Source organism: Lotus japonicus, chromosome 1 (genome assembly GCF_012489685.1).
Source record: "Lotus japonicus ecotype B-129 chromosome 1, LjGifu_v1.2".
NCBI classification, from domain to species: domain Eukaryota; kingdom Viridiplantae; phylum Streptophyta; class Magnoliopsida; order Fabales; family Fabaceae; genus Lotus; species Lotus japonicus.
In genome coordinates this window covers 65522118-65539182 of record NC_080041.1, presented here as the reverse complement: position 1 = coordinate 65539182, position 17065 = coordinate 65522118, and the positions used below count along the sequence as shown (strand labels likewise).

General features: G+C 37.8%; 1 protein-coding gene across 1 annotated transcript; it reads left to right on the top strand.

Moving 5' to 3' along the window:
* The first annotated feature begins 4336 nt into the window (after positions 1-4336).
* Positions 4337-10729, top strand: LOC130742831 (uncharacterized). Its single transcript, XM_057594934.1, has 8 exons — positions 4337-4932; positions 5178-5361; positions 5443-5583; positions 5818-6270; positions 7871-8248; positions 9728-9819; positions 10312-10390; positions 10505-10729. The coding sequence occupies exons 1-8, from the start codon at positions 4337-4339 to the stop codon at positions 10727-10729; spliced, it is 2148 nt and encodes a 715-aa protein (XP_057450917.1).
* Positions 10730-17065: the final 6336 nt, after the last annotated feature.

Genomic DNA, 17065 nt, shown 5'->3' with positions numbered 1-17065 from the left:
TTAAAACGAGTGAATTTACTCCCTCATGTTTCAATAAAATTTAAAATAAACACAATTTAATTAAAAAACTAAATAATATCAGAATATAACTAAATATAAAATATAAAAAATCCAAATCAGTTCATCTTTTTCATCTGTAATCTCACTCTCTTCACCATAGCCATAACCACCAAGGTCTACCATATACAACAAACCCCAAACCACCACCTCTTCCTTCTGAACTCACTATCTTCTTCTTCTCCTTTAGATCTGAACCTGCTATTCTCCATTACAAAACCCACATCTACAAAATCGACATCAATTTTTTCTGTTCAAATCCCTAAATCCCAACTCTCACAACTTCAGTGAGGACATCATCTTCCTGGATTTCTGGTTTCTTGCATTATTTATGTGTTTTTTGTTTGTGCTGGATCTGTTTTTTCATGAAAAATGGAGAGAAATGTGTGTGTTTGGAAATTGTTATTACTATTAATTCTTGGTAAAGTTGTTATTTTGTTAACGAACATGAATTGAAGATTCAATTTTTTTTTCTTGAATTGTTGTTGATTTGAATCTGTTTCAGGTTGTGTTACTTTGGTAATGAATGAATTGTTTTCATTCAAGATTAATGATATGTTTTTTTTTCTGAAACAAATTAATGATTTTTTTTGTTACAATCTGTTAAAGATTTATTTTTTGGAATTCTGTTTTTAAACATTAGGGAGGAAAATTGCACAAAGATGGAAGATCAGGGAGTGAATTCGCTCGTTTTATTACACGTGGACGCAGCTCCGTTTGGTCAACAGACAGAACCAAACGGATATGGACGGAAGGGCTTCGATCGCACGTTTTAGAAACGTCAGGGAGCTTGACCGCACGTTTTAAACACGGGGGACACAAATCGCACATTTCTGAAACATTAAGGACCCAAACTGGAATAAAGCCAAAAATTTATAAGTTTGTCACATTTGAAATCTAGTAAAAGAATTTAAATTACAAGATTTATCAACACAATTTTTTTTTTGGTACATCGGAAGATATAAACACAATTATTTTACTGCCACATTTGAAATGAAATCAATAATAGAATGACAATAAATAAAAGGGAGTTGTTACTCGGACCGCCTCGACATCTATTCAGACCCAAGGAAAATCTGGAAACACAAAAACACCCCTTTCTAACTTACTCTGGATGTGTGCGTGTCTGTCTCACTTTAAACCTACTTTTATGGGTGCGAGGACGATGCACTTTGAAGGTGTGTTGTTGTCGCACCTTGACAGTGCGTGTGAAACGCACAGGTCTTAGACCATTACTTTAATGTTTACGTTTTTTCCAAAGCTTCTGTTAAATCCTATGAAATTCCGTTAATTCCTAAGCTAGTTGAGGCTCTATAAATAGGCCTTCTCCATTCCTTCTTTTTCACACTACTAATCCTCTCTATCCAATTTTAGAGTGCTAAACTAGCTAATGTATGGGTGACCATCCTTAGGTATTCAGAGTACTCAAACTAGCAAAATAGAATCGGACTATGCTCTAGTAGAAAATGCTCCCTGGAGTCCATTTGTGTAGATTCAAACATCTAGGCTCCACACTGGGCATGAAGAAGAGGAGAGGATCGGAAGAAGAGGAAGATTAAAATAGTCATTGTATTTGTATGAGTTGAACTATTGTTATATGAGATCCCTTCTAATATATGTTCAAAAAGTTAGAAATAAAGATTCAATTGTTCTGTTCCATATTTGTTTCTGTTCTTGTTCTATATTTGTTTCTGTTTCTACTTCCTGTTTATGAGTATTTTCGCACTTTACGCGTGCGTGACCAACGCACTTCCAAAGTGCGTTCGTGACTCAGTTTAAAGGGCGATAAATGACAAACAGAAGCCTGAACCAAGTCACAAGTGATATTTATGCACTGTCCAATTGCGACAGTGACGCACGTCCAAAGTGCGACGGAAAACTCGTGCGCAATTTACAAGAGCGTTGTTAACGCACCTTGAAAGTGCGTTGTTCACGCACTGCAAAAGAGCGAAAATTAACAATCACAACAACAGACAACAACAGAACAAAAAGAGAAACAGGTACTCAGACATAAAGTGAAACAGAATTAGAAGCATTACATTACCATAAAAAATATTCAGACAAGGTTACATTACAACTAATACAACAATAACATTACACTATTACAACATTAACATAATGTCAACCAAGCTTGTCATCCGTGAGATCGACGATTTCATCGCTCTTTGGTGCGTTTGCGTTTTGCTCCACGAGATTTTTCCCGAATCTAGCCATGCGATCCAGGTATGTCGCTTCCAACCACAAGCGTTAACGATACAATGATAGCGCCATTGTGGATTTGTGATTAGTATAGGAAAGTCACTTGACATATGCGCCTACAAAATGATGATTTATATTGTTAAGTACTTATAATGATTTGTAATGTAAATTCAAAGTAAACGTAATAATGAACAGTACCTTCACCCAATGGTTGTTATTGACAAGAGTAAACATGTTATCTGGTGCTCTAACGGATGTGGCACTGGACCGGTGAGAGGAAAATATGTGATGCACCCCTTAAACGACAAGGTTTATCCAACGCCACTTTGTTTTATCCAACGCCACTCGGGGCGGGTCGGCCTCCTTCTCCCCCTCCTCAACTGCGTGAGTTGCCTTGACCTCTCGAAGAAACTCTGTCAGATGGCCATTAAGATTGTTTCCGGACTCCTCTCGCCGGCGAGGGTCAGCTTGATGCCACGGTCTGCGGCGCTCAAAGTTTTCTCTCCTAGGATACAATGGCTCCTTCGCAGTCTTTTCTCCTGTCCTTACCTTCCTGTCTCGCTTTTTGCTGCTCTCTCCCCTTTCCTTAGTTCGTTTTTCTTCTGGCAAAGCGTCCCCCAGCTCACCGTCTTTCTCCTTTTTCGCGCGCCTTCGCTTGAAAGCATCATCTTCCTCGTCCAGGATGTAGATGTTTGCTCGCGTCCGGATTTCCGCCATGGACCGAGCCGGTTTGCGGCTCAATTTGCTGTTTAGCTTCCCCGGTTGCAACCCGTTCTTGAAGGCACGCGCACAGGCGTGCGGCTCTGACTCTTCAATTTTGACTGATGCTGCGCTGAATCGTTTTACATACTGCTTCAGAGTCTCACCCTCAGATTGGCGAACGTTGTAGAGATCCTCGATCGTCACCTTCTTGGTTTTGCTGGCGGAAAACTAGACGAGAAATTTTGATGAGAAGTCACGGAAATTAGTGATGGATCCCCAGGGTAGCGTGGTAAACCAGGTCATGGTTGTGCCTTTCAACGTAGCTGGGAACATCCTGCACTTCACAGCGTCCGAAGCGGCACTGATCACCATTTTTGTGTTGAAGTATAACAGGTGCTCTTTGGGATCAGCTTTCCCACTGTATGTCTCAAGTACAATATTCTTCATGCTATCTGGTATGACAACCTCTCTTACTTCCGCTGAGAACGGCTCGAATTCAGCCACGGTCTCCGCCTCGCGTTCCCCTTCATCCTGTTGGTCGGAACGATAATATTCTAGCTGTTCTTGCAAGTAATCATTCCTCTGTCGTATATCATCAACACTACGGATCAAGCGCCTCCAGTCTTGGCCTGAGATCGGTGCCTGAGGTGCCTGATTCTCCCCTCCCGAAGCTCCGAGTGAGTGCGTTGGTGATCTCTGTTGCTCCGGTGAAGTCGGCGGAGAAGGTAACGGAGGCGTTGGAGAAGGAGGTGGAGGTGGTGGTGGCGGTGGTAATGGAGGAGTTAACTGATCGGTTTCTTCACGACGAACTTGCTCCCGTCGCGGCCTGCCTCTTACGCGACGTGGAGGCGAGCCGCGCTGCCGCTCTTGATCTTCGTCGCGTCGTCGGCGACGTGTTTCCATCGATCCTGAATAGTGAACCGAAAAACTTCGAGCGAAAACTGAAAACTGAAGAAAATTCACACGGAGAATCGAACTTCTCCAAATCCAACTACAATCCACGTAGTCTGGGAATCAAAATCTATCGTTCCCCACAGACGGCGCCAAATGTTCCATCATGAACATAGAAATTAGGTATTGTACCTTAGGTGCAAGGAACGGGATGAGAGAATGTAGAGAGAGTTTAGAGCGTCACCGCTTAGAGAGAGAAAGTAACTGAATTTCAAGCTTGTATTTCTCAAATGAGCTAAGCCCCCTTACAATTGGTATCCCTCCCCAATTTATAGTTGGGGAAGTTGGGCCTAGCGCCTCTAAATCATCCTAATGGGCCAGTTGGGCCTTCGGGACAAGGGCTCAAGTCCCTAATGTAATTCTCGTCTTAAGCCAGCGCCCCTGGGCGAGGGACCCGGGGGTCTCGCCTAGTCCAATAATCATAGACATGATTCAGCATGTCACCACAGCTTCAAAGAAAGGATTAGAAAATGGTGGTGCTTCTGTAAATCATGTAGTGAAGGAAGTTGCTGGTGCAGGAGATGCTACAGGACATGGTAATCCCATTGCTCTATCTTGCTTTCAACATTATGATAGTAGATATTGGATTATAGATTCAGGGGCAAGTGACCATATATGCTTTGATAAAATGTCTTTTAACACACTCACTGAAGTGAAACCAATTAGTGTTAAATTAACTAATGGTATTATCATCAAAACATGCTATGTTGGAACTGTTAGAATCACACAAACCATTCTCTTGACACATGTTCTCTTTGTTCCTGAATTCACATACAACTTAGTTTCAGTAAATAAGCTAGCAAGGGAACATGATGTTGATGTGATTTTTGGCAAATTTCACTGTTTTGTTCAGGAAGTGCAAACCAAGAGGAGGATTAGTTTGGGTAGTTTGCAGCCTGATGAACTCTATCACCTTGTAGTTAGTAGTTCGTCTAGTACCTGTGTTTCAATTCAGCATAGTTCTATTTCTGAAATAAATGACTTTAGTCATATTATCCCACCTGGTGCTTTATGGCACTTTAGGTTAGGACACTTATCCCATGATAGATTACTTACTTTACACATTGTACATAATTCCACTGATGTTAGTAAGTCAATTGTCTGTCATGTTTGCCACTTGGCAAAACATAAAAGAGAAAAATGTTCACTATTAGCTTTAGTAAAGCACAAAAATGCTTTGATCTGGTTCATATGGATATTTGGGGTCCTCTTGCTCAAGCTTCTGTTCACAATCACAAGTATTTCCTCACTGTTCTGGATGATTATAGCTGGTTTGTTTGGGTTGTATTATTCAATAACAAGGGTGAGGTTCAGCAACAAGTGAAGAATTTCATCACATTGGTCAGGACTCAGTTTGGACAGACAGTAAAAGCTATCAGAAGTGACAATGGGCCAGAGTTCCTTCTTCCTGCATTTTATTCTGCTCAGGGAATTGTTCATCAAAGATCTTGTGTGAGTACCCCTTAGCAGAATGGGAGGGTAGAGAGTAAGCATCAGCTTATTCTCAATATAGCAAGAGCTTTATTGTTTCAGTCCCAACTACCTAAGAAGATGTGGCGCTACTCTGTGTTGCATGATGTATTCCTTATGAATAGGATACCAAGTAAGCTTTTGAAGATCAAGTCACCGTATGAGCTGCTATATAGAGAGGTAGTGGATATGGAAATGATGAAGGTTTTTGGATCACTTTACTTTGCTAACACTCTGGCAAATAACATATTCAAATTAGATCCTAGGGCTAGGAAATGCATTTTCTTGGGATACAAGCAAGGAATCAAAGGTTATGTCTTGATGGATCTTATATCACAATAAATTTTTATCTCAAGAGATGTTATCTTTCATGAGCATGTGCTGCCTTACAAAGGTTCAAACTCATCTGCTTGAAATTGTCTTTATTTACAAACACAGGCAGAGTCTACAGGTGACAAACTGAATGTTGCTCCAGAAACTCAATCAGTTGAAAGAGATGAGAGTGAGTCTCCAAGTGCTTCTATTGAAGATGTAGCACATAATGAGATAACCTCAAATGCTTCCATTGAAATCCCTGGTACTCAAATAGTATATGAAATTCCTGAACCTGGTTCAATCATAGTTGAAGGAGAGGTTGAAGTTAGAAGATCCACAAGACCACTCAAAAGACCTGTACATTTGGCAAATTTTCAATATAGTTCTTTACCTACTTGCAGTAGCACTACACACAGTAGTATTCATCACTATTCTAATGAAAGGTTGTCTATTGCACACAAAACTTATGCTCTCAACATTGCTCAAGATCAGGAGCCTTCTACTTTTGCAGAAGCAAACAAAGATTTACACTGGCATGAAGCCATGCAAAAAAATTTAAAGCACTTGAGAGAAATGGTACTTGGAAATTGGTAGATTTACCTGAAGGAGTAAAGCCAATAGGAAACAAATGGGTTTACAGGATTAAAAAGAATGCAGATGGGACTCTTGCTAAGTATAAAGTGTTAAGTTCAAACGCATCATAACATTTTTAAAATCTTATTTTGATCATAACAATTTTATAGTAGAAGTTTCATTGAAAATTTATCTACTAATAACGTTCTCAATTTCAAGAGAAACTTGGTTATATGTCACACGCTTCAACGTTCTATCAATTATTAAAAGGATATTTTCCACAGAAAATAGAAGCAACTCTGCCTCTACTGTACCCCAGTAAAGACTCTGACCGTTCAATGCCACGTCATCAGTCAGATATATCAAGAAGTATTTTGAGCGCCAAAGTCATAGTTTGATTACAACCGGTTGTCCCACATTCAAATCCAATGACAAATATTTGAATCTCATTCAATCTAAAACACATGAAGACAAATTTACTTCAGCAAAAGGCACGCTGACCAACAAGGGAAAGTACAAGCCGTCAACATCAAATTGTCAAATTGTCTCATGTCTGAAAAGTAGCCCAAAGTCTATCACCACCTACTAGCTGACAAACATCACCTTTTGAGCTAAAGGATAGACTTGCTTCAGAAGTAACATTTAATGAAGCTACCAACCAAGCCTTTTGAATCAACGATCCGATATCAACCTTCAAAGGCTATCTCAATGGTTGGATTTTATCTCACAACGGCTAAAACACTAGCAAGCAAGTATTTAAGACACTCTTGAAGATCTGAAGCAACAAGAATTAACTCTGAGAATTCAAGCATTCAAGCATTCATTTTAAAACTTCTCAACAGCATTCAAAGCTCAAGTAGATATTCCTAAGCGTCAAACACAAGCCATAAATTCCGCCAAGTGAAAGAGAAAACCTCGTACCTTAAAAGAGTCATATCTTTTTATTCTCTTGACACTTTTGTAGTAACTCTCAAGTGATCTAATAGTCAAATCTGAACCCAAACACTTAGAGTTCCAGTGCTTTAAAGTCTCTACCTTTACTCTTGAAAGAAGAGAATCTCCGTAGAGTGATATAAATCTTTGTAAGATTTTGGAGAAGTCCGGTACAATACTTATAGGAGGAGTCCTGCATAATACTTGGAGAAGTCTGTGATAATACTTGGAGAAGTCTTGTCTAATACTTGTATTGGTGAAGTCCTTGATACTTGCTAGTGAAAATCTTGGTGGTGGCCAAGTACTGGACGTAGCCCAATCGTTTAGGGTGAACCAGTATAAATCTATGTGTGCTGATCATTCTGTCTTACTTACTGTTTAACTTCCGCTGCACAAAACAGTTTACGAAAAGTCATACTTAAACGTTTTCTTAAAAGAACTAATATTCTTTTCATAAAACAAAGTTTTTAAAACGTAAATTTCAAGTACACAATTCAAACCCCCCTTTCTTGTGTTACTTATTTGCAACTCATAAAGCAAGGTTAGTAGTAAAGGGCTATAATCAGGTGGAATGTTTGGATTACTTTGACACTTTTTCACTAGTGGCAAAGTTAACTACAATAAGAGCATTTTAGCCTTAGCAAGTTCTTAGAATTTGCATCTTCATCAGCTTGATGTAGACAATGCCTTCTTGCATGGAAAATTAGATGAAGATGTGTATATGAATACACCAGCAGGGGTGCCTTCTATAAAGCCAAATCAAGTCTGCAAATTATTGAAGTCTCTTTATGGACTTAAGCAAGCTAGCCGAAAGCGGTATGAAAAATTATCAGCTCATTTAGAAGCCCTTGGTTTTACAAAAACTGCATCAGATCATTCTCTCTTTGTTAAATACCAAGGCTCTTCTTTCACAAACTTGCTGGTATATGTGGATGATGTGATACTATTTGGTAACACCATGACTGAGTTTCAGTCAGTCAAGGACTCTCTTCATCCGGCTTTTGGAATCAAGGATCTAGGAGTGTTGAAGTATTTTCTTGGTCTTGAAGTTGGTCATTCTTCCTCAGGAATTTCTCTTTGTCAGAGAAAGTATTGTCTTGACTTACTTCAAGAACAGGAACCTTAGGAAGTAAGCCAGTTGCTACTCCACTTGATCCTTCAATCAGATTGTCTCAAGAACAAGGAAAACCATATGAGGATCCAGTTGATTATAGATGATGATGAAAAGATATTTAATTAAGAATTTTTCCTCCACTAACTACTATCAAATCCCTTTCAAGACTCAATCGTAGTATAGTATCGTGTTTTGTCGTCTCCACAGGGATTGTGTTGCTACATATTAATCTCGCTAGTTAGATATTGTTTGAAAAGTTTAAACATGATATATGTTTTATTTAAGTTTAAATAAAGGAAAACGATAAATAAAGCGATAAAAGAAGTTCACAGAGGCAAACAAAGAAGAAAGTGTATTTGAAAAATAGGTTCACTTGATTTACAACTTATTCTCAACCAATATACTCTTATAAGATGAAATTAACATTAAAGATGCCGATAAGAGTTATTCACCTACTAATTTCTTAGCTAAGTGAATCTACCCATTAAGAACCTAGTCTTAATTCCTTAAGCCATAGTAATCATAAAAGGAACATTATAGCACATATCTACTCGATAAGACATTCCCAAGCTCTGTTCCTAACCTAAGAAGTCCATGTCCTAGTGGATAGAATCTCTAACTGTCACTCAAGAAATCCCAATAGTTCCTAACAAGATAATCCTATCCTAGAGAGGTGAGTGTCCCGACTGTCACTCGGTATAGATCTCTTTTCCAACTCATGATATTCATACCTAAGGGTTAATGTCTCCTATTGTCACCTAGAAAACCTAAACCCTACCTAAGACATGCCTTTCTTAAGATGACCGATGCAAGAGTGGTTTCTCTCATTAACTAAATTCACACCAACTTCTCAATTGTCATGCAAATCCTAAACAATATCATATTGGTAAAAGATACATGAACGCGCAAAGAGAATCAATAACCTAAGACATAGGAATTTTTCCCCTTTCTATGAACTAAGCCTACATCAATTCATATCAATTTTCCAATCTATTTATGAATTAATATAAACTCTTTAAATCACCAATTAACCAATTGAAGCATTAAACATAGAGAGAAACACCAAATAATGAAAATCCATACTTATAATTGCATAAAAAGTATATTGAATAAGAGACAAATCAAGTTCTATCATCCCAAATACTAAAAGAGAGTTAAAAGACGACAAAAAGTGGTAAAGAAGAAAGTGGAACCCAAGATAGAACGGAGTCGTGGACGTCCGGAGAAGCTGTCACCTTCCTCCATGGCCCTGACACCGGCCCTCAGGGGCCTAGCCTTCCTCTCCACCAAGCAAGTGCCTCCAAGAGTCTCCCAAGTGTTTATTAGGTTTAGGAGAAAAGAAAGATTAAAAAGATCCTTAAAAAATAGGTAAAAACGGAATTTATAGTGTCTTTATCGTTCTGTTCCGTGCAGGACCTATCGCAGCGGTTTAATTTTCGCTACATTAAACAGCAGGTGAAATCTGGTGCTATTGCAGCGGTTTCGTCCGTTGGGAAAGATGCCAGGTACGAATTTCTCCTTATTTCTTGGATTTTTTTCTATTTTTCTCCAAATCATCTCCTAAAATAAAGCAAATAAAAATATATAAGAGATAAAAATAAGATAACACCTTAAAATAAACTTATCTCATCCTAAATTAAAGTAAATACATCCTAATAATATCTAGAAAATAATATAAAACATAGAAAAATACTAAAACTAAATAAAAATATTAAAATGCATGAAATAAGCCTAAAGTGTCCTATAATGACTGAAATATCCTAAAAAATATATTAAAATGTATGCAAATAAACTAGGAAAATAGCCTTAAATCCCGGGTCATCAGACGATTAGTGGGAAGACTTTTGTATCTCACTACTACTAGGCCTGACATTTCACATGCAACACAACATCTTAGTCAGTACATGAGTAATCCTATGGATGGACATTTCAAAGCTGCACGGAGGGTTCTCAGCTTAGGATTGTTGTTTCCTAGGAATTCTTCTATCAATATACAGGGCTATTCAGATGCTGATTGGGCAGGATACTCAGATACAAGGAGGTCTATTTCAGGCTATTGTTTCTACTTCGTCTTTGGTTTCTTGGAAAGCAAAGAAACAAACCACTTTGTCTTGATCTTCTAGTGAAGCAGAGTACATGGCATTGGCTTATGCTACCTGTGAGCTTCAATGGTTTTTATATCTCTTGAAGGATCTTAAAGTCACTTGCACTGCAACACCAGTTCTGTTATGTGACAACCAAAGTGCACTTCACATTGCTGCAAATCTTGTTTTCCATGAGAAAACCAAGCATTTAGACATTGATTGCCATGTGGTTCGAGAAAAGCTGCAAGGTGGAATTCTCAAGTTGCTACCTATTCCTACAGCACTACAAGTTGCAGATGTTTTTACTGTAACATCCCGATCTGACGACTGACCTCACGGTAACAACACGAGTCTTTTCAGCGCGCTTTGTCCTCACTTGCGCACTTCCCGAGAAAACTTCTCAGGAGGTCACCCATCATAATATTGCTCCAAGGCTAGCACACTTAACCATGGAGTTCTTATGAGTTGGGCTCCCGAAAAGAAGTTGCAACTTGTTGTTATGAGTAGTACCAATCAAATCTCTTATGCCCTCCTCAACTGTATAGTCCATCCCAATACAGTCTCGGAATACCTCTTGTTCGGGTGTGAGATCGGTTCATTCATGTGCCCCTCCGCCTAGAAGCCTGCTAGAAGTTGCTCCTTATCCGTGCCTCACTGCACCGGCGATCACTCCCCGCCCTCGTCGGCCCCGGGCGTCACAGGCCCACCAGCTTCCGCTTGGTTCGTCCCCGAACCACACCGTACTGGGAGAGGTCGGCTCTGATACCATTTGTAACATCCTGACTTGACGACTGACCTCACGGTAACAACACGAGTCTTTTCAGCACGCTTTGTCCTCACTCGCGCGCTTCCCAGGAAAACTTCCCAGGAGGTCACCCATCATAATATTGCTCCATGGCTAGCACACTTAACCATGGAGTTCTTATGAGTTGGGCTCCCGAAAAGAAGTTGCAACTTGTTGTCATGAGTAGTACCAATCCAATCTCTTATGCCCTCTTCAACTGTATAGTCCATCCCTATACAGTCTCGGAATACCTCTTGTTCGGGTGTGAGATCGGTTCATTCATGTGCCCCTCTGCCTAGAAGCCTACCAGGAGCCGCTCCTTGTCCGTGCCTCACTGCACCGGCGATCACTCCTCGCCCTCGTCGGCCCCGGGCGTCACATTTACCAAGGCACTCCAGCCACAAGTTTTTCAAGTTTTTGCAACCAAACTGGCCATGATAGATATCTTTCGACCTCCAGCTTGTGGGAGGGTGTAAAAATACTAGAGTGTTCAAGGACTAGTATGGAATAAAAGCAAGAGTTAAGGGACTCTTTGTAATAATTAGTAGTTAGTTTGTTAACTCCAACTGTCAAGTTTGTTATGGTTGTTGTAACTACAATTAGTTGAGAATTTACTATATAAGCAAAGCTTAGCATAAACACATTGTAATCTGAACATTCATTTGTACAAGATTCAATACAATTTCTTCTTCTTCTTCCTTGAGCTTCCTCTGTAAGCTAGGTTGAGATTTCTATTATGGTAAGTAAATTGTAGGCGAGTTATCATGGAAACTATAAGGCCAAACAACTGTGAGATCGTAATCTTAGATGGCTTGTTGAGAAAAATGAAAGAAATACAACAGGAGAATAAGAGCATGAGAAAAGAGAATATAAAGAAATAAAAAATAGGATTAACACATATAAATAGGATTAACACATAAAAGAGATACAAAGGCCAGAATGATAAAGAAGAAATTTCTTAAGCATGAGAAGGGATAAGAAAAACTTTTAGACGTACGGTTCTTTCCTAAAAGCATCTATCTACTTGATTGTACCCTTTTCCAGTGGAGACTTAGATCCCCATACTAGTATTCGACCATGAATGAAGCAAGAACAACACTAACTAAAGTTATCAACTCAAGGGCATAGAAGATACTTCTGGTTGCTGTCATCGTTCCTACATTTAAACTAGCCCGAGCAGGCCAAACCAACCTAGTGAGCACATAAAGAAGGAGAGGATCAAAGACCTCAGACACAGATAAGGCCAACGAAGACCTCACTCCAGTGGCCAGAGTCGTTGTGGTAACCGGTATTCACGGGAGTGGAGTTGCATCACCATACACACCATACAGTGGCGAATCCAGGACCCTGGGTCAGAGGGTTCAAATTTTTCAAATGAGCACATCGATAAAAATATAATTAAAAAAAAACTGTAATATGTTTATACATCAGAAATTATACAAATCATAGTTGTCTTCTACGCGATTTCATATTCTAAAATCGTTGAACAATAAGCTCAGAATCAATGTTATTGAATACATCACTCTCAATGTAAGTAACTAAACAATCATTCATCCATGTATCACTAATTCGGTTACGCAACCTATTCTTCACAATATTCATAGCAGAGAAAACTCTTTCTACTGTTGTTGTTGCCACAGGCAAAATCAGTGCCAATTTCAAAAGAAGATAAACTTCTGGATACACAACATGTCTTCCTTTTTCAACCAACTTCTGCGAAAATTGTTGGAATCCTTTCAAAGAGGCAAATTCATCACTCGTACGCATATCCATGATGTAACAATCTAGTGTTAGATTAATACATGAAGTTATATACAAATCATATTTGCCAATTACTGCCATAAGAAAAAAGAATAAATAGTTGTTTTTGTCTTGATTTCTACTTTTGCAGGAGGAAGTCAGGAACTATCATGTGACACACATAAATACTAAAATATAAATTGTAGCTAGGACTAGGAGTCCAATATACATTTAGTAATCAAACTGCAGCTTCTACCATTAAAATATAAAAACTCGTTATCATTGATGGCATTCATGACAGACTTGAGAAATCTGAAAACATTTTCCTTCACATTCCAATCTCAAACCAATTACTAAATCAAACGATTTCAATTTCAGATATAAAACCAGTTACTAAATCAAACCAACTACTACATCAACAATTGCTAAATTAAAAATCAAACCATTTCCCTTCCCTTCACATAATCACATTCCAATCTCAAACCATTTAGGAGTAAAATTGATGGAATATGATTTTGCATGTATTATTATGATTGAAATATTTCCAGAAGTAAATATTTCATCTTACATGACAAAAATTGTGATATTTTACGTATAGACATTTAGAATATATAACATGGATACACTAATTTCCAACTTTAATTTTTGAGTTGGGATATGATTTTGCATGTATTATTATGATTGAAATATTTTCAGAAGTAAATATTTCACCTAACATGACAAAAGTTGTGATATTTTACTGTTCATGAAGAACATGTAATGATATATATGATATTGTATGGTGGTTCTCCGGAAAAGGCCCTAAAAGCAATATTTCAAAAGAGATCTGCTTCCGCTGATGGGGAGTACGGTAAAATAGTGTTAACTTACACTTGAGGGGAAGCATGTTGAGAATTCAAGTGTAATTTAGAGACTCTCCTACTTTGAGCTCTCATATTTCTCCAACTGGTGATATCAAAGTATGAAGATAAAAATATGAAAATCCCTGAAGGATTCCAAATGCAAGAAAATATCATTTGAAATATTGAAGCATTAAAAGTGATTATGATTGACATATGACCGGTTAGACCATCCCAAGTCTTATGATGCAAAAGTTTATTTCTCAGGTTATGTTCTCAAAGCCAAAAATTAAAATCGTGGCAAAAATAAGGGGAATTCCCTATGATTCTTGAATATATTTGATGTGATACATGTGCACATATTCAGTGTTTATCGATGCATCGACCTTGATATAATAAAATTTCCAACCTTGATCAAGTAGGTATGTGACATGATTTTGAATGTCAAGTTGCACAGGTTCATATTTAAAATGTTCTGGCAAAGGTATTTAGCTAAATGCTTCTTATTTATAGCTAGACATTTATTAAGAGAACCAATGTCCTTATTTTTTTTTTTGGACATGTGATGTTGCTACATCTATATGCATCAAGTCAGTGAGTCATTATAATTCTCTTCATTGCAATTGGTTCATTGTTAGAAACTACTATCTCTCATCTAAGAACTTTTTATGCTATGTGTTCTTCGTTGTCCAGCAGACAACACTTAGATGAGATTGAAAGAAAGCTGAGATTATGCTATGAATTTGAGCTTTTGCCAGAAGATATTGCATATCTTACTTATCGTTATTTCTCGGCATAAGGGGGAGAGAAAAACTAAGCAGCTTAGAAAATTTGTTTTGAACGCATATATACTCGCACACAATATGAACCTGAAGTTCAAAAGATGCATTCTCTGATCCAAAAGGGATTTCTAAATTCCTTTATGCTGCAAATGACCTTCTCTATTGAAATTTTATTAGGCTAAGGCATGCCTAAACTTGGTTCCAAAGATAAATTTTAGAGAAGGAAGATGGTTTTGTTATGAGGAGAATTATCATGAAAAGTCTAGAGATTACAGAAACTCTTTAAACCTCCTGAAGAGGTTCAGGTACCTGTGATTATTGATACAAATAGATCTCAATCGAATATATCTCTACAAGTTGAAACAAGGAACCAAGAAATTGAAAAATTGTCGACAAATGAAGTAGTGCTCAATATTATAAGTGCGAGAATATTGAACCCATATTAAAGGGTGTGGTTGGCCAACATATAAAGAAGCAATTCATTTGCAGAAATATAAGAGTCTTTGGACTTGAAGTATATACCCTAAAGGAGTAAAAGGATATTCCATAGTTGTTTGGTTCTGAATTGGTCATTGATTGACAAAATGAGCCATGCTTTTAACCAGTTCCGGTTTTATTTCCCAACTCTGAATATGGGAAATTCTACATCGGAGGTTCATGCATCACCTTGCAGACAACACAAGGATAAAGAAGATATTCAAAGGAGTTATGATACAACTTGAAGACTTTCTCACTCATGAAGGCTCTTTTCGGCAACAACTTTTGAAAGAATTTTACGAAATATCGAAGTTCGATGGCTCAAAGATTGTCAACTATATTTCATTGCATTCTTTTTTCCTTAACCATGTTTTTTTTTCCTATTGGGTTTTTCATGGTAGAGTTTTTAATGAGACAATGTACAAAGATGAGTTATAGAATGATGTACTCTTTTCCTTCACTAGGTTTTTATCCCACTGAGTTTTTCCTTGTAGGGTTTGAATGAGACACATTCTTAAGGGATGGTCATCCAGGGGAAATGTTGTGAATAGATGACCACCATGGGCCAATGGGTCAAGCCCATATTTCTTTGTCTCACTTGTAGCTCCCTAAGGTTGTAAATAGGATGATGCATCAAACACCTCTAATTCCACAATATTACTTGCCTGACTCTTGCATTCTCTCTTCTCCCCTCTCCCTTTTACTATTTTCTCAACAAATGCTAATTTATCAACGAGAGCAATATTCAGGTGCGGAGCTAGGATTTGGTAGAAGGACCAATTATATGGTTTTGAAGAAAATTTGTTGTACTGTACCTCTGGTTAATTGCCTCTAAATTTTATTTACCGGGAAAAGAAATTAAAGAGAAAATACTGCAAGAAGAAGAAACACGTAAGGAAGAAAATGCAAATTGGAGAAAGGAATATAGTCCAAAAAAGAAAGAGTGAAGAACAGGGTAGTTGTACCGCTGTTCATCAAGAAGAAGAAGAAATTAATGGCTAAATGCGAAAAACAAAGAGATGCTTTCTTTGTTCTTCATATTTTACTTTTTATTTTAATCATATGTAATCTTTTGGTTGGTTATACACAAATATAAAGTGTTGGTGTGCACACACAAAAATTACTCTGAAATAGAAATGAGGAGACATGTTATTGGGCTGCATTATATTAGGAAAGGGAAAAAACAGAGTGGGAGCATTGCATAACATATGAGTTATTAGTAATCAACAATTACTACCCGTTGATAAAAGCATTAAAACGACAATGAATACCATTTGATAAGAGCAATATTCTTAAGGCAGACTTTTACACGATGGTTTTTTAGGGGGGGGGGCAGGAATGCTGTTTGTGTTTTATCCAATCAGTGCAAGCCATGTGGTAAGTGGGTGCCATATCATCTCAACTTAATAAAAATCAGAGTTTAGTCCCCCAACTATATGAATTAATATAATAATAGATAATTTCCTTTTAATCAATTATTAATTTAAGGCTTAAATATGTTGGAGGTCCCTCTAAAATAGGGGTCCTTTGGTTAAGGCCCCTACAAAAGATTTTGGGTGGAATAAGCCCCTAATGTGAAAATAATATATAGTGATAAGCCCCTGCCGTGAGGTTCCGTTTAATTTCTGATGATTCTGCAAACGACGCTGACGTGGTTTATATTTTGTGAAAATTATTCAATTAAAGAGGGTGCCACATAAGTAAATGAGGGTTGAAAAAAATAAAAATAAAATAAAAACCCAAGTACGTTTGGGGATTTTACTTGGGTTTTTTACTTTTGAGTTTTTATTTTTTTATTCTTTTCAACCCTAATTTACTTACGTGGCACCCTAATTATTTTCAAAAAATATAATCCACGTCAGCGCCGTTTGCAGAATCATCAAAAATTAAACGGAACCTCACGGCAGGGGCTTATCACTATATATTATTTTCACATTTGGGGCTTATTCCACCCAAAATATTTTGTAGGGGCCTTAACCAAAGGACCCCTATTTTAGAGGGACCTCCAACATATTTAAGCCTTAATTTAATTAGCCAAAAATTAC

Excerpts from the sequence above, each read along its gene's own strand:
- LOC130742831 (XM_057594934.1), top strand. The coding sequence starts at position 4,337 with ATGATTCAGCATGTCACCACAGCTTCAAAGAAAGGATTAGAAAATGGT. Across the intron at positions 5,362-5,442 it reads TTGTTCATCAAAGATCTTGT|TCCCAACTACCTAAGAAGAT; the intron begins GTGAGTACCCCT and ends TTATTGTTTCAG. Across the intron at positions 9,820-10,311 it reads TCCGTTGGGAAAGATGCCAG|GGCTATTCAGATGCTGATTG; the intron begins GTACGAATTTCT and ends ATCAATATACAG.